The 22,666-nt window shown below is 43.0% G+C and overlaps 1 protein-coding gene across 1 annotated transcript; it reads left to right on the top strand.

The window, feature by feature from the left end:
* Positions 1–630: 630 nt before the first annotated feature.
* On the top strand, positions 631–10,328 carry LOC124556502 (tol-Pal system protein TolA-like). Its single transcript, XM_047130459.1, has 5 exons — positions 631–664; positions 1,273–1,332; positions 1,495–1,544; positions 6,401–6,685; positions 9,748–10,328. The coding sequence occupies exons 2-5, from the start codon at positions 1,296–1,298 to the stop codon at positions 10,225–10,227; spliced, it is 852 nt and encodes a 283-aa protein (XP_046986415.1). The 5' UTR covers positions 631–664; positions 1,273–1,295; the 3' UTR covers positions 10,228–10,328.
* Positions 10,329–22,666: the final 12,338 nt, after the last annotated feature.

Here is a 22,666-nt window from a genome sequence, read left to right as displayed (position 1 = left end):
ACGCTTATTTCGTGAGATATTTGGCCTGATCACGATCAATGGACCACCCTGTATAAGATACCATATTACCTTAGGGCGGCAACTTTTCCCAGCTTTCCCGTATTCTTCGTATACTGTAACACTGTGGTGCTACCGGAAAGAGGAAGAAGAAGAAGAAGAAATAGTAAACAGTTTTTGAAAACGTAAGTACTACTGACATACTTTTATTGCTAGCAATGTTCTGTGATATGAATATCGCCTTAAAATAGGTAATAATGTCAAATAATAACAACGATTAGCTGAATTTTCTAGGAACCTTAAAGAAAAACGTAACAAAACATATAAAGCAAAGGTGATAAGCATATTAGTATACAAAAATAATGAAGAGTACAAAAAGTACTTACGAAATGCAACTAGTCACTACGAATCGTTCGATCTGGTATAGTAACGGATCCTGCAGATCGTGTAGCGACTCGTAAAAGTAGAACGCCGGAGATGAGAACAATGAAACTGTTTTTGTGTACGGCGAGAAAATCGACCGTTGGCTTTGAGGCGCTTTTGCAGAGGTACGCGGTGGCAGATCGGCGTGTGTTCGCTTTTTGCGCTCGCAGGCAGCTATAAAAGCTCGGGGAGCTGGCTGGAACGTCACTCGCCGTAGCTCTCCGGGCAAAGGAAGCCGCTCTTGGTAAGATCCTCAGCACTGCAGCACGCCTTCATCCCTCTGCACCGACATTTCTGTGATGAAATGCTATTTCTATGTTTCAGTAGATCCTCGCTTACCTACGTTTTAAATTATTGCTAGCCTATCTCGCCAAGTAAAACTGACTAATATAATGTATTATAGTATTATCAGAGTATTACGTCAGCGCTGTTAGTGTAACTGAATTAGCAAATATCGATACTGAAGATGTTGACGACTGTTCTCTGAGCGAAGGGAGCTGTAGACGTTCACAAGTAACTCATTTACGTAGCCTCTATAATGTTTTTATTTCATATAACCATGCCATACACGAGCATCTCTTGAATCAATTCATTTTATAAAAATAGTTTTGGAGCAATTTATATCTTCTTTGAACTATCCGTTTGTCTGATTGAGGATATAACTTTAAGACCTCAGTCGAAGCAACTTTAAAGTAGATAGTTCAAGAAGAATATGTGATATTTTATAAAATCGCTATGAACGTCAAATTATTTCCAGCATAACCAGTTCTTATATTAACGCACCGATAAAATATTTAACAACCTCTTAATTTTGCGCTTAGGATGACAATTGCTGTCTTTTGCTGTTTCCAGATTGCAGTTCACGCCGAAGCAAAATGGCCGCCAGGATAGTACTTCTTCTGGCCCTTGTCAGTAAGTACCTCTACGAGACGACTGTTTTTTTTTTCTTTTGACCAATATAGTTTTCATCTCATTTGCTACTTCTGTTTCTAACAAACAAACACTTAATATTTGAAAAGAGTTATCATCATTCCGCTCTAAGCTATATATTTACGAATTCCGATTGCTTTGCAGGTGTCGTCTTGTCTAGACCAGCGGACGATGTGGGAGCATTTGAGCCAACGGTAAGCAGTTTTCCAAAATTCTTCTGTTTGTCGTAAATGGGAAACGAATATGTACTTGTTTACGTCGAAAGCTTTCCCTGTGTACGCTGTGCAGAAGTGTCTGAGACGCAGCAATCCCACACCCCAATGTGTTCTGTGTAATTCTGTTCTAAGGTATGCTAAACTTCCTCAAGTTTCACTTGAAGTGTCAAACAGAATGTTTTGTAGCATTTGGTTGCAAATCATATAGGTTTTGAAACGACCAGATGCTTACAAAACACTCGTTCGACCTAGAGTATTGCTCATCAGTGTGGGATCCGTACCAGGTCGGGTTGACAGAGGAGATAGAGAAGATCCAAAGAAGAGCGGCGCGTTTCGTCATAGGGTTATTTGGTAAGCGTGATAGCGTTACGGAGATGTTTAGCAAACTCAAGTGGCACACTCAGCAAGAGAGGCGCTCTGCATCGCGGTGTAGCTTGCTGTCCAGGTTTCGAGAGGGTGTCGTTTCTGGATGAGGTATCGAATATATTGCTTCCCCCTACTTATACCTCCAGAGGGGATCACGAATGTGAAATTAGAGAGATTCGAGCGCGCACTGAGGCTTTCCGGCAGTCCGTTCTTCCCGCGAACCATACGCGACTGGAACAGGAAAGGGAGGTAATGAAGTGGCACGTAAAGTGCCCTCCGCCACACACCGTTGGACGGCTTGCGGAGTATAAATGTAAATGTAGATGTCGTAATCTAATCTTAAATCATGAAATAAGACATTCTACGACATCAGATAACAATGACAGGAGCAATATTTTAGGTGGTGATAATATTAGAATCGTGACGTAGATGTTTACGGGGCTAGTAAAGCTTACGTTCAGAGCCATCTCAGGATTCAAACCGATAACAATACGAAACTGGTACTTGTGTACCTGATCTCTCCATAACCGAGATTTTAGAACAAGACACGCTATGCCTGTCTAAGAATATCCGAATCTCATGAAGAGAGCAAACAATCATTTTCAAAATAAGGCATTCGTTAATTAATCTTTAACCAAAGTGTTCAGTCAACAATCTTTCTCGAACTGGAAACTGCTTCTACATCTACACCATGCAAGCAACCTTGCAAAATGTGCCACTTTTCTGTTCCATTCGTTAATGGTGTGCAGAAAGAACGACAGTTGGTAATCCACCGCATGGTCTCTAAGTTCCCAGATTTTCCTATCCTGATCACTTCGCGAGATGTGCCTCATTAGCACAGTGGACGAAAAATTCGTCCCCGTCAGGAGAAATGATGCTAATATCGTGCAACGCTACCTCTAACCTCGATAAGGGCAACAATTCGGCGAGGAAGAGAACCCAAACATTTGTTCGACTATGCCATTCTTTGATGATTTGATCCTTTAGAATTATCTCATTGTATGTGGCTGCTATGTTTCACCCTCAGATCGAATTAGTCCCAAACATTTTCAGTGGGTTTAAGCTCGAGTGAGTTAGCGGGTCACGAATATTCGTCAAACCAGAGACATATGTGTGTGACCCTGTGAACAGAGACGTGGTCTCGCAAGATAGGCGTCTTCACAGAATGCTCACCATGAGGGTGTAGAAGCAACTCGACAGCGGTGGTGAGTAATGTGACCATGTGGTTCTAGCTGTACACCATCTTCTGCGCTCCAAAGCGACCAGTGCTCTCTTTTTAGATGAGAAATATTTGGTCCGGTGGCCTCATATTGTCTGGCGTCGGACTTCTTCACAACTACTTTTCCGCGTTTGTTCCACCTTAGGTCATATGGTTACTCCCAGACACTTCACTGTTGCTGCTGTTTTCAGTGATTTATCCCCAATAAAGGTCCGTAGCTCGTGGTCTTGCGGTAGCGTTCTCGCTTCCCGCGCACGGGGTCCTGTGTTCGATTCCCGGCGGGGTCAGGGATTTTTCCTGCCTCGAGGTGACTGGGTGTTATTGTGTCGTTTTCATCATCATCATCATTATTCATACCCATGACGGTCGGAGGAAAGCAATGGCAAACCACCTCCACTAGGACCTTGCCTAGTGATATCAGGTGTTCCCCAGGGAAGCGTCCTGGGACCTCTGCTGTTCCTGATCTATATGAATGACCTGGGTGACAATCTAAGCAGTCCTCTTAGGTTGTTCGCAGATGATGCTGTAATTTACCGTCTAGTAAGGTCATCCGAAGACCAGTATCTGCTGCAAAACGATTTAGAAAAGATTGCTGTATGGTGTGGCAGGTGGCAGTTGAGGCTAAATAACGAAAAGTGTGAGGTGATCCACACGAGTTCCAAAAGAAATCCGTTGGAATTCGATTACTCGATAAATAGTACAATTCTCAAGGCTGTCAATTCAACTAAGTACATGGGTGTAAAAATTACGAACAACTTCAGTTGGAAAGACCACATAGATAATATTGTGGGGAAGGCGAGCCAAAGGTTGCGTTTCATTGGCAGGACATTTAGAAGATGCAACATGTCCACTAAAGAGACAGATTACACTACACTCGTTCGTCCTCTGTTAGAATATTGCTGCGCGGTGTGGGATCCTTACCAGGTGTGATTGACGGAGGGCATCGAAAGGGTGCAAAAAAGGGCAGCTCGTTTTGTATTATCTCGTAATAGGGGAGAGAATGTGCCAGATATGATACGAGAGTGGGATGGAAGTCATTAAAGCAAAGACGTTTTTCGTCACGGCGAGATCTATTTACGAAATTTCAGTCACCAACTTTCTCTTCCGAATGCGAAAATATTTTGTTGAGCCCAACCTACATAGGTAGGAATGATCATCAAAATAAAATAAGAGAAATCAGATCTCGAACAGAAAGGTTTAGGTGTTCGTTCTTCCCGGGCGCTGTTCGGGAGTGGAATGGTAGAGAGATAGTATGATTGTGGTTCGACGAACCCTCTGCCAAGCACTTAAATGTGAATTGCAGAGTAATCATGTAGATGTAGATGTAGATGTAGATGTAGATGTAGATGTAGTACAGCGCTGCGGGTCTCCCACATCGTCCCCTACGCTCCTCGGAGTATGGGACCTCATCATCATCATCTCATCAGTGTAATCGAATAGTATTCGATCTTTCTGCCTATGAGCAGTACGTTCTCCTTACTTACATTGAGCTGCCAGTCCCTACACGAAGCGTCGATCCTGCAGAATCTCGCTGCATTTCGCTGCAGTTTTCTGGCGTTGCAGCTTCCCAATATACATGAGCATCATCCGCGAATGGCTTCAGGAAGTCTACGAAGTTATTCACCAGATCGTTTATATACTGTATTTCGTGAACAGTAATAGCGGTATAACACTGTCAAGAAATACTCTCGAAGTTGCTTTTACATATGACGATTTGGTTGCAATAAGAACGACATAGTGAGTTCTGTCTGCTAGAACATCTTAAATCTACTCAGAAAACTGGTTCTATATTCTGTAAGTTCTAGTTTTATTTACCAAATAATAACGTATAACTGCCACTGGCAGACTGGAAATATTAGTCGGCGACAAACCTCCTCGCAGCCTACCTCCTAAATTATTTGCAGGATGTATTCCAATCTCTATCTTCCTGTACAGTTTTTACCCCCACAGTTCCCTCTATTGCCATGGAAGTTATCCCTGGTGCCTTAACAGATGTCGTAGCATCCTGTCCCCTCTTCTTGTCAGTGTTTTTCATATATTCCTTTCTTCACCGATTCTGCAGAGAATCTCCTCATCTGTACCTTATCAGTCTACCTAATTTCCAACATTTATCTGTAGCACCACGTCTCAAATGCTTCGATTTTCTTCTGCTCCGGTTTTCCCATAGTCCATTCCCCAGTAATGTACCAAGCTGTGCTCCAGACACACTTTGTCAGAAATGTCTTCCGCAAATTAAGGCCTAAGTTTGATAGTAGTAGACTTCTCTCGGGCAGGAATATATTACTGAACCATATCCGCTCTACGTTCACACCACGCACCCCACTGTCAAGTGCATGGCAGACAGTTCTTAGCATGATACCACATGCAGGGTTTCTTTAGATTCCAATCGCTTATGGAGGACGGAATAATGACTGTTTTAATGCCTATGCGCCTGTGGTTGCGATAATCAGTCTAATTCTGTCTACTTGGTCCATACACGAGCAATACAATGGAGGGAGGGGGGGAAGGGGCCGAATATATCTTGATTTTCACTTAACATGGGTTCTTGAAATTTTATAAGTAGTCTTTCGGAGGATAACTGGAGTCTATCTTCAAACATCTGTCAATCTAGGTTTCTCGACATTTCCGTTGCGCTCTCCTCTAAATCAAACATACTTGTGAACATTCGTGCCACTTTTCTTCATATTTGTTCAATATCCGCTATTAGTCTGGTTTCGTATGAGAGCCACACACTTGAGCAGTATCATATGATGGGATGCACAAGTGATTTGTAAGCAGTTTTCTTTGTACATTGACCGCATTTTCTCACTATCCTGCCTATAAACTTCAGTCAATCTATGTGATAATTCCAGTTCATATCCCAGCAAATTGTTACACCTAGATATTTGTGTACGTCAACTGATTCTGTGACTTATCGATGTTATTGTTATATGATAAAACTTTTCTTGCTGTTTGACATAGTCAGATTGGAGATAAGCGATATGTGTTTATTGAAAGCTGTGGATTAAAAAGAATCTTCATTAGGCAAGAGCACAAGTGTGGAGGAGATAATTCAGATCGGCACACCTCATAACATCTGAGCTCAGAATATGAAGAGATTATCATGGCAACTCATAATGTTCTTGCTTCTCAATGCTGTCTCAGTATATGGATAAGAGTGTATTTGTTGTCTATTTTTAAATCAAGAAGCATATTTATGTAATCTAAAAGGGAGTAGGTGAGTTTTTGAAGCCAGGAGGTATGTCGCCAGGTGAGAAAGGACGACATGGACGCTGAGGGCGCAGAGTCCCGCAGCTATGGCAGCCACAGCTACGGGCACGGCTACGGATCTGGCCACGGGCACGGACACGGACACGGACACAGCGTGGGTGCAGGCCTGGTGAGCATCGCACAGGGCGCCGTGGATGCTGCGCACAGGGCAGTGGCCGGCCAGCACGTGGCGGGCGGACAGGCTGCCTTCCAGGCCAAGGAGAGCCTGGCTCAGAACGCCGCCGCCGCAGCAGCCACGGCGCAGGCTGCGCTCGCCGGAAAGCAGGTGGGTTGCTCTGGCAGCTGCAGGAGAAAAGCGTAGTGCCCGAAAAGAAAGTAAATGAGAACTAAGAACTAGCTGTAGGACATCACAGTGTGTACTGCTGTTAATATCTCACTCATTAATTGATAATTGTGAAATAAGCTAAGCACTGAAACTGTCATACAAGTCTGGTCATTCGTCACATCATGGTTATATGTATTTCGAGGTGAATGTGTATAGTGCAGGCACTTTAGGTGGCAGTGGATAACAAACATAAATAAACAAGAACTTAAGTCATCACTTGGAGAGGAAAGGTGCGGGGAAATGAGCCCCAACTCTGTCTCACATGACTGGCAGCCTACATCTGTGATTATTGCTAACGCAAAAACAGGACTCATACAGGATAAAATCAGTCACCAGTCTGTTCTGTTGTCGTGAAAGTCAGTACCGAAGTCCATGAAGGACCGGGATTAGCCTGTTTACTCATTTTGAAATGAGAAAAGGGGACAACTCTAAGAAAAGCAAAGTACACAAAGCATTCAGTGATGACAGTCATTCAATTGCTTGTTGATTTAGGCAGTGTCATGAATGAGGTAGTATGAGTGTGACCTCTACTGGCACCTTACACAACAATATTTCAAGACACCATCTTCGAAAACCACCATGTTAAAATGTCCACACAATACATGGGTTTATTTATTTATTTCGAAATATTTTGTCAGTAGGAAACCATTAAGTATACATGACATATTTTATTTCTCAGTTTATGCTATGCATATTTAACAAAATTGGGATCATTGCATTTACTATCACCATACAATGCTCCAGTTATTGTCAGTAGTAAAATGTGCTCTCACTCAATGGCCGCTACTAGTTGTGATGAGTCCTGTACAGAACACCTAAAATTGTGGCACCTTTGGCGCTCTTCTAAGCTTGATACCCTAAGTTGCAGCTTGTGTTGCTTTGGGCTTCAACAAGCACTGATGTGGGGAGGTTCGATATTTGGTCTGAGACATTGATGTATAATCTGCTGATCGAATACTTGTACATCACCACTTCTCCTCACCTAGTTTTTTGCACTCTAAGGATTTGAAAGAATTCCGTGTGTGTTGACAGCAACAAAACTCACAAACATTAATGACTTTGACTAGGAATGATGATGTTTAGAAACAGGAGAATCCAATAGTATTGTATTACAAAATGATGAGCAAATTTTACAGTCATTCATAATGAAGTGACACAAAATGAAATGAGCATATTAAATCAATACGATGGAAAACAAGTGGATTATTTAGATACATGGAGAGAATACCTAAAAAAAACAGAAAATAGATTTTCATGGAATTTCTTCAGTATCATCAGAAGGCAGTTGACCTCTGTCACAGAAAATGCCTGATACAGTTAGAGGACCGACGTTCGGTGTAGATTTCTTACCAGTTATACTGCCTGTGCTATATATCTTGAGTCGGAATCATGAGAAAAAACATAAGTGACAGATGTCAAGAGTCGATCCTTCCTTGCAGCATATGCAAATGGATAAAACAGGAAGTAACTAATACCGGTACAAAATACATTCTGCTGTGCATTACATAGAGGTTTATGAAGTACATATGAAAACTTAGTCTACAGAGGCAGGAAATCTGCATCTACATATAAACTCTGTACACCACTGTGACGTGCATGTCTCAGAGTGCATCCTGTTGTACCACTCATTAAGGCTTCTTCCTGTTCCATTCATGTATGGGATACATAAACAATGATTGCTTAAAAGTCTATGTGTGCACCGCAATTAACCTAATCTCATGTTTGCGATCCCTACAGGAGTCGTATGCAAGGGGTTGTATATATCTACATTCTACATTTAAGGATGGATAATCTGTGTCCATCTGCAATCATGTAACACTTAAGGTTTCAAAGCATCTCTGTTAGGCTATTCAGTGGGCCAGACAGACCTGTGAGCATTCGTATTGACCTTAACTGTACTTACCTGTTGTTGTTGTGGTCTTCAGTCCTGAGACTGGTTTGATGCAGCTCTCCATGCTACTCTATCCTGTATGAGCTTCTTCATGTCCTCATACCTACTGCAACCTACATCCTTCTGAATCTGCTTATTGTATTAATCTCTTGGTCTCCCTCCACGATTTTTACCCTCCACACTGCCCTCCAATACTAAATTGGTGATCCCTTGATGCCTCTGAACATGTCCTACCAACCGATCCCTTCTATTAGTCAAGTTGTGCCACAAACTCCTCTTCTTGACAATTCTATTCAATACCTCATCAATAGTCATGTGACCTACCCATCTAATCTTCTGCATTCTTCTGTAGCACCACATTTCGAAAGCTTCTATTCTCTTCTTGTCCAAACTATTTATTGTCCATGTTTCACTTCCATACACGGCTGCACTCCATACAAACACTTTCAGAAACAACTTCCTGACACTAAATCTATACTCGATGTTAACAAATTTCTCTTCTTCAGAAACGTTTTCCTTGCCATTGTCAGTCTACATTTTATATCCTCTCTACTTCGACCATCATCAGTTATTTTGCTCCCCAAATAGCAAAACTCCTTTACTACTTTAAGTGTCTCGTTTCCTAATCTAATTCCCTCAGCATCACCCGACTTAATTTGACTACATTCCGTTATCCTCGTTTTGCTTTTGTTGATGTTCATCTTATATCCTCCTTTCAAGACACTGTCCATTCCATTCAACTGCTCTTCCAAGCCCTTTGCTAAGTTTTTATTTCTTCTCCACGGATTTTAATACCTACTCCGAGCTTTCCTTTTGTTTCCTTTGCTGCTTGCTCAATATACAGATTGAATAACGTAGGGGAGAGGCTACAACCACTGCTTCCCTTTCATGTCCCTCGACTCATAACTGCCATCTGGTTTCTGTATAAATTGTAAATAGCATTTGGCTTCCTGTATTTAACCCCTGCCACCTGTATTCTAGGAAAATCAGGCTGGCCTTTAGATATTTTTTCACACAGAAAATGATCCTGTGGAATATTTTTAGGGGATATATTTTGCACAGTTGTAATTATTCACCGTGTACGAAATCTGAAATGCATATCCTCTGGCAGGCAATCGTCTCGAACCTGGAGCGCGCAGCACGGGATGCGCACGCGCAGCTGGAGTCTGAGCTGCAGCAGCTGGCTCAGGCACAGCGCGCGGCGACGACGGCTCAGCAGGCGTCGGCACAGGCGCAGCAGGAGGTGCGCGCAGCGTCCGCAGCTGTGAACGCGGCGCAGCTGTCGGCAGACCAGGCGGCGCGCGCTGCTCAGGAGGCGCAGGCCGAGCTGGCGTCGCAGAGCGGCATGGTGGCAGCTGCGCGCACGCGCCTCTCGCAGGCACAGGCCCAGCTGGACGACGCGCGCGCAGACCTGGCTGCCACGCAGCGCGCCGCCGTGCGCGCGGCCGCAGCGGCGCAGACCGCGCAGACCAACGCGCACCGCCACGGATATCACGGATACGGGCACGGAGACGGACACGCTGCCCACGACGGCGGCCACGGTGCCGGTTTCGGCTTCGATGAAGGCTTCAAGAGCGGCTTCCACTATTAACCATCCCTTCTAATCAGTACTAAAAGTGCTGTCCTTAACTCTCAATATACACAGTGTTTCTTCTGTATTTTTACTTTCGTAAATAAATAAGATACAAAGTACTTAAACTGGCATTTCTCTTTCAGTACTTAGAATCAATTTAAGTCCAGGAGAGCTTCCAGGAGATCTTGACAGAATATCCAATCCACTTTGACCGACTCTACAACTGCAAATGGGCTCATATTTGGCACATATGTCACGTGTATTAAAAACATATCTCAAACTCGTAAGTTTCTTAGTACTCCGGCTATACAAATAATGGAAGTTACCTTAGTATCAAGTTCTCTTCAGAAAATGTCATCATTGCATACTGCCTGTGTATTTACGACAAGAACACAGGAACAGCATCAATAATGTGGCTACATTACATTTTGCAGTATCGACTCTGGAATGTGTGTTCTTATAGGACAACTATCCAAGGATTTCCACCCAATAATATCCAAACAGCAGACTCTGTACGCAATTTTTAAATTGCCAATACTAAACTCTTTTAACTAACAACAAATTCATATAACTTACAGAACTTAACAAATGGTTAAAAGAATGAGCTTTAAAAACGATAACGGCAGCTTGCCACCATAAAATCAAAGAACCTTTTACAATAGTGCTTTTAGAGTTTACCCAAGAGACAAAATCCAATAATAAGTTAACTTGGCAATACAACTTAAGATCGAGAATAATTTACAAGTTAAGATCATTTACAAAAACCTTTAAGAATGATAATGACACTTGGCACCATAAAATCGGAAAACATTAAGAGCAGTAATAACCTAAAAAAATAATAATAATAATGGCAACTTCGCACCATAAAATAAGAGAAATTTCTTCTGCAAGAACAAATTACAATGGTGCTTTAAAAGATTTTACTTCACAGACCAAGATCCAATAATAAGTTAACTTGGCATTAAAATTTAAAATCATTTATATAAAGAAAAACTTTGTGAAAAATAATGGCACTTGGCACCATAAAATCAGAGAAGCGCAACACGCAACCAATAAATGTAATAACAAATTAATAATTTGATACAACCAAAGGGCAAGGGCAACTCCCAACGCAATCACAGATGAGCGAGCTCTCAACACTTCGGAACCTTCCCACTAGAAACGGTCCCCGAAATAAACCGCTGAGAGCTCGCCGACATGCCTCCCACAACTGCCCATCACTTATACACCCTGGTTATGTTCTGTAACTCACGACAGATAATATCAGCACAAGATAAAATTCAAAAATCATATAAAAATATAACATCCCGACAGCACATGATGACCACGGCGCCGTTAACTCGGGCGCTCTTAACAAGTGCCGGAAGCCAACACACACAAATCTTAATAAACAATTCTCGCTTCTTAAAACAAAATAAAAGCCAAGCGCACATGAATAGTCAAACCACAGTCTTAGAAGTGCCTTAACGACACCAAACGCGACTATTCCACCAAGTTAATGATAATACAGTGAGATAAAAATACAGAACATACTACTAAATGCTGTTACACAAACCAAATTGACGAGATCGTGTTGTTCAGGTCCCAGAAGACCACATATACCAAGCAGCAGTAATTCACTATGCATATACTGTCCAAAACGCCTTTCTTAGACAGACTTTACGTAACACTTCAAATGCCAAATATACCATACATGAACGCAACTCCGAGCAGGTAACAGGAACCACCTGCGTGAATTCCTTCAAAAAGGAACAAACAGGCACCACCAAAGGTAACGCTGAGCAGACTGCGCGGGCAACGACCCACTCAGCGGGATAACCAAAAGATACCCCAGTTGAGCAAATAAATTAGTACCAACAAATATCGCAACGTGCCACACACACACAGCAAAAACTTCCAACATCGCCGACCCACATCAGAATGAAGTTCAGAAACCGCTGCTGGAGCTTCCAGCGGAAAATCTGACTAGCCAACCGAGCCCACGCTCTAACCTGGCAGACGACTCCAAAATTCAGCAACTAGTTGTCTCCGGGCCAGAGTATTACAGGACCCCACCGGACCTCCACAACAGGCAGGCAGGCAGAACAAGTTCGGCGACTACAATTAATCACCACCGCATGGCCAGCACAGCGGCGACTCTCCTCCGCCCCAGACCACTCTGCTCATATTGCGAGGCACTACAACCTTAGCGCTAGCCACCAGTAGGTCAGGCAGAGTGAACTTCACGTTCCGTGCAATACCCGGAAACCGACCACCCTCTCTCTTTCCGCCGGCCACCGCAAACACACGCCAGCGACGTAATAGCAAATCACCACCGGAGCGCCACCCGCACCAGAACAGCGAACTATAATCGATTATAGCGCGCGCTCTAAACAAGATCACAGGATAGCGGCGCGCGCCGTATCAGACTCGATTCAACAAAATCAAAAAGAAAATAACTTCTCACAGAAATAATTGTAATAACCTGATTTCACACTAAATGTGGAGTATGAGGATATCTGACACAGTTCATAAAACATCAAAATGCCACAGGCATGCTCTAGTAATACGGTCTGAAATAAGACAGTGAACTAGTTAATAAGACAATGTGCTTCATTTTGTTGGTAATTAAAGTACTGAGAAAGCGAAAACATTAAATAACCAGACGAAGTCTGAAAAACAAGTTTCTGTAATGTACAGTTATAAATAAATACTTTTACAGCTACAGTATTTACTGGTCACCAAATATTAATGAAACTCTAACTGCCAGATTCTTGCACTGGGAAAAACTGAAGTTCACAAGAAAATAAACAGAGTAGATGGAGCTGACTCTTGAAGTTCCAGAAAACAGCATCTATGCAGCTGTAACAGGATGTACTGAGCGATGCTCGATAATAATGTGAGCCGATACAGATGGTTCCACATGATAGGTTGCGGTAGAGCCACTGTCCCAAGGAAATGTTTCTACATCTATCGCCAGCACTCTAGGAATGTTGACAGAATCGAAGTCCTATGACAGCAAGGCGACAAATGCAAGAGAGTCCAGTGGAGCTCGGCAATGTTGTACTCAAGAGTCCAGCAGCAGTGGCTTTGAGAAGATAGTGATGATGTGCTTGAGGTGGGCCGGCCGGTGTGGCCATGTGGTTCTAGGCGCTTTAGTCCGGAACCGCGCGACAGCTACGGTCGTAGGTTCGAATCCTGCCTCGGGCATGGATGTATATGATGTCCTTAGGTTAGTTAGGGTTAAGTAGTTCTAAGTTCTAGGGGACTGATGACCTCAAATGTTGAGTCCCATAGTGCTCAGAGCCATTTGAACCATTTTTTGGTTGAGGTGGCTGCCTGAAGAAAGTGACTTCAGTATGATCTGCAGCCAGCTGTACTGTCATCTTTGAAATTCTGCAAGCCAGTTGTCGACCATGTGGCGTAGCTACCGGCACTTGCAGTGAAGCCACTAAATCTACAATGTCCACTGTCTCTGTCTTCAATGCATCTTAGTTCGCCAATAGCAATTATATAAATTTAAAGGAGGCAATGATTCAGAGGAAAGATGAAGAACGATACTGAGAAAGTTGTAGAACGATAGGTAAGGTAATTAATAGGCTCCAGCATGACTGCATTAGCAACAACGATGGTGAGGAAGGAGCTATAAAACTGCAGGTGAGTGTTGGTTCAAAAAAATGGTTCAAATGGCTCTGAGCACTATGGGACTTAACATCGGTGGTCATCAGTCCCCTAGAACTTAGAACTACTTAAACCTAACTAGCCTAAGGACATCACACACATCCATGCCCGAGGCAGGATTCGAACCTGCGACCGTAGCGGTCGCGCGGTTCCAGACTGAAGCGCCCAGAACCGCTCGGCCACTCCGGCCGGCTGAGTGTTGGTTTTTGATTGCATGGCATGAGTGCTGAAGAACGGTTTCCACCTCCCTTTATACCTGTCGAGTAACTGTCTAAAGATGTTGATGGCCTACATTCCATATTTGGGTGCACCTATTAGTGAACGTTAATATGGGCTATGCCCATCTTTCGCCTTTATGGAGGCTTGAACGATACTTTCAGTGAGGTCTCTGAACATCCGTTCAAGAATGGCAGCCCATTCCTCCACAAGTGCTGAAACAAGAGAAGATTGGGATGTTGGATTCTGCAGTTTGGAGCGAAGTCGAAGTTCTAATACATCCGAAAGGTATTCCATTGGGTTCCGGTCGGGACTCTACTTCAGGAACGTAATTGTCCACGAACTATTGCACCATAGATGCTACTTTATGACACGGTGCAACGTCATGCTGATACAGTCGCCGTCTCTGAACTGCTCCTCTTCTGTATGTAGTACACAAGGTTGTAAAATCTGTTCATATACTTCCGCATTTAGCGTCTTCTTTAGCACAACAATGGGACCGTATCCTAACCACGAGAAACATCCCCTTATCCTAACACCACCACCACTGTACTTCATTATTGGCATTACACATGACGACAGGTAACCTTCTCCATGTATTCACCAAACCAAAACCCTTACATGATATTGCCACAGGATATAGCGTGATTTATAATTCCAAATCACTCGTTTCCAGTCACCTACTATCCAGTGGTATTGTTCTTTACAGCACTTTAAATGTCGCTTAGCATTCATTACAAAAATGTGTTTTTCGTTTTTAAATAAGTATTTTTAAAAAAAAAGGAGTAATTTTTATTTGTGAGCCGACAGGTTAGCCGAGAGCGCTAAAGCGTTGCTTCCTGGACTCGGCTAGGAGTGCCAGCCCTGGATCGAATCCGGCCGGTGGATTAACGACGAAGGCCAGTGTGCCGGCCAGCCTGGATGCGATTTTTAGGCGTTTTTCCACATCCCACTAACTGAATACCAGGCTGGTCTCCACGTCCCGCCTCAGTTACACACCTTGCAGACATTTGACAAACGTTCGCACTATTTCATGCAGACAGCTGGGGTGCACTCATTCCGTCCCAGGGGGTATGGGGTGGTGACAGGAAGGGCATCCAGCCGTCCCTTAAAATTTACTACGCCAAATCCGACCTAAACCATGCCGACCCTGCGCAAAATGCGGGACGAAGACACTGGCAAAAGAAGAAGTAATTTTTATTCGTAAAATTTGCAATGGTTTGAAATATTACGTTACTATAGAAACTGGAAGAAGCGATCAGTGCCGTTTTTATAGCAACGGCGATGGGAACGAACAAAAAAACACCGTCCACAAGAACTGGTTAAGCGCTGCTGAGACAATAATGTCCCTGTTGCCCACAGACATGCATTACTAGACTGGCAAAGGCGCAACTTTTACTGAATCCTGACGTCTTGTGAGGTAAGGTGGCGGCCGCAGGAACTTTGTGTATGGTACTACTATGATCTTCTGAATCGAAATGACGTAATCTTCACGAGGTGGCTGAAACAAGTACTGCAGTTGAGCAAATATTTACGTACTAGTTGAGTTGAACACATACATTGTAATCGTGTTATGAGAAGAACACCAAGCTACATACATACACGTTTAAATTACACTGTAGTTTATGTAAGAACACTCGAATGAATAAAGACACTCGTTATCAACGACAAATAGCATATTCTCCTCACAGGAGCAGTTTCATAACAAACAGACTATTCGAAGTAAAGCCGAAGTTGATCAAAACTGGTTAAAAATAACTCATTAAGCTACGTGTGTTAATACTCGATTTATTAAACACCTTAAAATATACATATTCTATTTAAACACTGCCAATATTTTTGTTTCTAATTACGCTTGCATTGAAACATGTTCCATTCCTTGTATCTTCCGTCTGCTGTACGAAACATTACACCCAATTTTGCTACAGTTACCACACACACATACACTCTCTTCCTTCTATTGCCAAACTGGAGATTCCTTGATGCCTCACGATGTGTCCAATTAACGGCTCCTTTGTTTTAGGCATGATGAGCCATAAATATATTTATTCTTCAGTTCGATTCAGTACCTCCTTATTCGTTGATCGATTTATCCATCTAATTTTCACATTTCTGTTCACCACATTTCAGAAACTTCTACTATCTTCTTGCCTAAATTGCTTATTATCAGCGTTTCACCTCCTTGTAAGACGACACTACAAAAAAGCCCCTTCAGGAAAGACTTCATAACACTTAAATTTATATTCAGTATTAACAAATTTCTCGTTCTCAGACAAGCTTTTCCTGTTATTGCTGGTTTGCATTTTATTTCCTCTCTACTTCGCCCATCGTCAGTTGTTTTGCCGACCAAAGAGCAAAACTCATCAACTACTTTTAGTATCTCATTTCCTGATCCAATTCCGCAAGTATCACCTGATTTAATTCGGCTACATTCCATTACCGTTGTTATACTTTTGTTTATGCCCTTCTTATAGCCTCTTTTCACGGTTCCGCGCCATTCAACTGTTCTTTCAGACAAGAATAGGGCTCTTTCACATATGGTGACGCCAATGGAAAAACGTCCGATTGCACCGTGATTCGGATCCACATTGAACAAGGTGTCCCTCACTAGCGACTGGGGTAGACCGGTTTTGGTGGGCCATGAGAAAGGCAGAAGCTGCGGCAAACAGGAACTCTGTCACCAAAAACTTTCTTACACTCTAAATTTTTATTTTATTTAACGAACCAATCATCATATAATGTCACAGGGTACCTATTTCTTATTTTATTTCAGCTTGAGACTGTAAAGTTTTTGTTGCTCTGAGATTCCTATTTTGATCTCCCCTTTCGCAAGATTTGATCCTCTAGAAACGACGCAATTCCATCATATGGTTGTTTTCCAAAAGATTGAAATCGCCTGTAGTAGTCCAAGAAAGGTACAATCCGCGTTCTAATTCCGCTCCGGCATAAAAATATTGATCATTTCACTTCAAGCACTAGTATATTCACGTCTCGAGATTGATGAAGAAGTAATCGATGTATAACTTTTGTTTGTGTACAGAAAAATGTTTAAATGTGTGTCAAATCTTATGGGACCTAACTGCTAAGTCATCAGTCCCTAAGCTTACATACTAATTAACCTAAATTATCCTAAGGAAAAACACCCACACCCATGCTCGAGAGAGGACTCGAACCTGCGCCGGGACCAGCCGTACAGTCCATGACTGTAGTAGCGCCTTAGACCGCTTTTTTATTTTTATTTTTTAATCTCATTTTGCTCGCTGTTGTTCATTGCATCTGCTCGGGGCGGACGTCGTAAGACATCCGTTAAAGTTCGTTGTTGATCGATTAACTTAGTTTTTTTTTAATTACAGAGGGCAGCTAATCCTCTGACCGAACACGCTGAGCTACCGTGCCGGCTCTCGGCTAATCCCGCGCGGCCATTGTGTACAGAAAACAACGGGGGTATGTTCCAGGTTAGAATCCTTGTAAGGCGGAAGAAAAGAAGTTGTATTGTCATTTCAGATTCAAAAATTTTGCTGCTGGTCAAAAAATTCTATGTATGACTTTTGAGTGTCCTTAGATGAGGTTCTGATTACGTGCTGGGTTCGGATCCCCACAAAACATTGTATCATACCATTTCAATTTTAAACACGTGAAAACTTCGCTACTGTTGAATGAAACGGTATTAAATATATTTCGTAGTTATACATATATGGTGTCTGTTCTTTCAGACATGCAAAGTGCTTGGCACAGCCACAGAAATCAGTGTGGGACGTACGACGAACGTATCCCTTAGGACGGTGAGGTGACATTTGGCGTCAATGGCCTATGGCAACAGACGACCGACGCGATTGCCTTTGATAACAGTGTGACATCGCAGCGCCTGTCTCGAGTTCGCGACCGCTACGGTCGCAGGTTCGAATCCTGCCTCGGGCATGGATGTGTGTGATGTCCTTAGGTTAGTTAGGTTTAAGTAGTTCTAAGTTCTAGGGGACTGATGACCTCAGAAGTTAAGTCCCATAGTGCTCAGAGCCATTTGAACCATTTCTTTCTCGAATTCGTGACCATATCGGTTGGATCCTAGACGACTGGAAAACTGTGGCCTGCTCTGCTGAGTCCCAGTTTCAGCTGATAAGAACTGCTGGCAGGGTTCGGTGTTAATTTTTGTTCTATGGGGTTGAAACTTGCACCACTTATTTCTGAGTTCTAAAGGCACATTCTGACCAAATTCTGGCTTTCTAGCTTCATTATTTAGCGCCACTTATTTTTCTCTCAAAACGGCAATTTTACGTAAACTATTAAGTCTAGGTACATAAAACTTGATATCTCTAACATTACTATACTAAATTATATTTTAACAAAGTTTTCAACCTCAACTTTGATTTTTAATTTCATACTTTATTGTGATACAATACTTGCGCGCTACGCGCAGACGCGATATGATGACTTAGCGCTACTAGCAGTGAACTGGGGTAAGGCCCGACACTCTCGCTCGCTTCTGTATCTCACACATGATACAGCATTGCTTTGCTTCAGAGTCCAAGGGATGAATACAGTAAGCAGTTTCAAATGGATGTAGGGTGCACAATTATGTGGAAAGGAATAGGTTTGCACAGGATAGACTAGCTTGGAGAGCTGAATCAAACCGGTCTTCATACTTATATCAATCATATCATATCATATCATATCAATATGAAACAATTATACGGAAATTAACGACGTTTCTTGAAGATGCGAAACTGCGGAGTATAGCACCTCAAAGCCCGGCTTCATTATCGACTGTAACGTATTATGATAAGAGTCTACATTGACAACGCCATTTATTCTCTCAGAGGCCCTGCAAACCGGCCGAATGGTTTGCCCCAAACTACCACATAGAGATGAGTCTGATGACTTTATAGCCAATATGCTTTTCCGCAAAATACAGGGTATTTTTTCCATTGTGTGAAAACTCTAGGGATTGATCAATGAGAAGATACGGAACAAGAAATGTCTAATCAACTTATGTCGGGAAATGGATGGATTCGCGCTAGAGACCATTCATTCAGTCATACATTGTTACAGAGATTGCGGTCTAATACGCACTGTATCATGCGTAGAGTATCTACATATACATCTAAATCCATACTCCGTAAGCCACGTGACGGTGTGTGGCGGAGGGTACCTTGAGTACCTCTATCGGTTCTCTCTCCTATTCCAGTCTCGTATTGTTCGTGGAAAGAAAGATTGTTGGTATGCCTCTGTGTGGACTCTAATCTCTCTGATTTTATCCTCATGGTCTCTTCGCGAGATATACGTAGAGTGAAGGTATGTTCTCAAACTTCAACAAAAGCCCGTACCGAGCTACTGAGCGTCTCTCTTTCACAGTCTTCCACTGGAGTTTATCTATCATCTCCGTAACGCTTTCGCGACTACTAAATGATCCTGTAACGAAGCGCGCTGCTCTCTGTTGGATCTTCTCTATCTATTCTATCAACCCTATCTGGTACGGATCCCACACCGGTGACCAGTATTCAAGCAGTGGACGAACAAGTGTACTGTAACCTATTTCCTTTGTTTTCGGATTGCATTTCCTTAGGATACACACACATATATATATATATATATATATATATATATATATATATATATATATATATATATATATATATATGGCGTGAGCATAGCCTACTGCGCATTTTCTTAACATCAAACCGGGCTAGTCACGTGGTAATGGGACGTCGCTGTTTCTCTGCAATTTGTGGTAACAGTGAAACTTTAATTTTACTAATTTTACACTTATTCACCTGTTTTTACATACGTTTCTACACGTTTTAGTAATAATAACAGCCATGGTGCAGTATTGTAGTTGCTACAGATGTAAAGTACGTCAAAGGAGGAACAGTTACTTTTCATCGGTACGTACAACAAATCTCTAACAGTGAATATCATATTGATACGAGGCACTTTATATGTTTAAAAATATCGAGACTCAGTAATATGTCCTGTATCGTAGAGCAAATTTTTGCGATGCGTCGGCGTCCAATACAGTGTCATTGTGACATAATTAATTATAACGGAGACTCGACACGATGAATAAGTGCAACAGAAAACCTAAAAAGGTATTGTTGGCTGTCACTTCTTTTCCCGCACCCGAAAAAACGTAAGTGGAATTGAGCTATGATACTGTGGCGAAAAAGCACAATACCCTTCCTCTTCACAGCTTTAAAACTATTTCCAGGTATAAAATCGTTAAGATGTCTATAAAAGGCATATACAAAGTTTCAAGATACTTCTGAAGGTGATCTATCTGTTCTAGCGAAGTAATAACACTCAAAATACGCTTAGCGCTATACGGACTAACACGCGCCGTTGACTTGAGCAGGCCGTGCGGTTAAAGGCGCTGCAGTCTGGAACCGCAAGACCGCTACGGTCGCAGGTTCGAATCCTGCCTCGGGCATGGATGTTTGTGATATCCTTAGGTTAGTTAGGTTTAACTAGTTCTAAGTTCTAGGGGACTAATGACCTCAGCAGTTGAGTCCCATAGTGCTCAGAGCCATTTGAACCATTTTTGACTTGAGCAGCAGGAAACGTTGAGGACAGATTTCTCGTTCTCGCGCATCGGAATGCTCACTGCATAGATATTTATAGTCTATGGTACCATGCAGCTATAGTTACAGTATGTGTTGAAATGGTTTCTTTTGTGTTAGCAGAAGATCCAACACCGTGTTACGAATGGAGGCCGAAATGCACGCGTTTTAGTTCACGCAGGCTGGCGTGTGGAGGGAAGAACTACACTGGAACATGACAAGGAATGAGAATTCAGAAAGCGGTCGAAATTAGTTTGATACTTAACTTTAATCCATTAATGATGAACGTCGCTCATGACGGTACATGATTCACAATATTATCTGTTCAGAATACATCCTTGAAGTATTTATAGTACTTATAGTAACTGAATATGGCGCCTTGCTAGGTCGTAGCAAATAATGTAGCTGAAGGCTATGCTAAACTGTCGTCTCTGCAAATGAGAGCGTATGTACACAGTGAAATTCGGCTGTACAACTGGGGCGAGTGCTAAGGAGTCTCACTATACTAGACCTGCCGTGTGGCGGCGCTCGGTCTGCAATCACTGATAGTGGCGACATGCGGGTCCGACGTATACTAACGGACCGCGGCCGATTTAAAGGCTACCACCTAGCAAGTGTGGTGTCTGGCGGTGACACCACAGTTTCAATGTGCCTCAACGCATCCGTGTACGCGCTTTAGCAAGTTCTATCTCCCACGTTCACTTGGGCCAGTCTTCATCCGAACAGTGTCAAAGGCTGCTCCAGTGTCTCCACATCTGAAATGGGCTCTGCATACACAACACTTTTGAGATGGTCCCATAACCAGAAATCGCCCTGGTTGAGATCCGGTGAACGAGGAGTCCATGAAACTGGAACCCCTCGTCCGATCCATCGACCAGGTAAGCCGATTGAGATGCATCCGGACGTTAACGGTGAAATGGGCTGGAGAACATCATGTAGCAGCCACATAATCCTACTAATCTTCAATGGCACTTCTTCCAGCAGGGTAGGCAAAGTCACATGCAAGAAACGCCGATAGTTCCGGCCTGTTAGGTGGCGTTGAAGGGAGACTGGTCCCAAATAATGTCGCAATTTATCTCGGCCCAAACATTCCGGCTTCACAGATGCTGATGATTCGCTGTCACCATACTATGGGGGTTCTGCATACTACCCCACAGATTACTGTTATGAAAGTTGAAGATACCACTCCGCGTAAAGGTGGTCTCAACTGTGAATCGGATGGATGACACAAATCCCGGAATCGTGGTTGCCTGGTGCAGACACCAGTAACAAAACTGCTACTGATGTGGAAAATCTGTCGCTAGTAAGCCCTGGTCACGCTATAAGTGATTAGGGTAGTAACAACTGCCACGGAGAATGTTCCACACGGTCGTCTGGTATATCCCGTGCTGGCGGGCCAACTGCCTGTTACTGACACGACGGTCGCCTTCCACAGTGTTAAATAAAATGGTTCAAATGGCTCTGAGCACTATGGGACTTAACGTCTGAGGTCATCAGTCCCCTAGAATTTAGAACTACTTTAACCTAACTAACCTAAGGACATAACACACATCCATGCCCAAGGCAGGATTCGTACCTGCGTCCGCATGGTTCCATACTGAAGCGCCTAGAACCGCTCGGCCACTTCGGCCGGCGACACAAGACCTTTTTTGTTCCGTATCCTCTCTTCGATCAGACCCTAAAGTTTGTACACTGTGGAAAAAATCACTTCGTATGTTTCCTAGATCTTTCGTTTGGCAGTCTAATAAACGGCGCTTAAAGCAACACTCGGAGTGTAAAATTAATTGTAATTAATTTCGTTATACTTCCCACGGTTCCTGCCCTGACAAGAATTTTTCGTGACCACAGTAATTGTAGAAGAGAATGCGTCACTGGACGCATTGAGTCAATCACGCGCAGAATGAGTCCTTGGTTGTTTAACTAATGAGTACTGTGGTGGGCCGGCCCGTGTGGCTGAGGGGTTGTGGGCGCTTCAGTCCGGAACCGCGCGACTGCTATGGTCGCAGGTTTGAATCCTGCCTCGGGGATGG

This window comes from Schistocerca americana, chromosome X (assembly GCF_021461395.2).
Source record: "Schistocerca americana isolate TAMUIC-IGC-003095 chromosome X, iqSchAmer2.1, whole genome shotgun sequence".
NCBI lineage: Eukaryota > Metazoa > Arthropoda > Insecta > Orthoptera > Acrididae > Schistocerca > Schistocerca americana.
The sequence above is the reverse complement of the archived record's forward strand: the minus strand, read 5'-3'. Positions and strand labels throughout refer to the sequence as shown.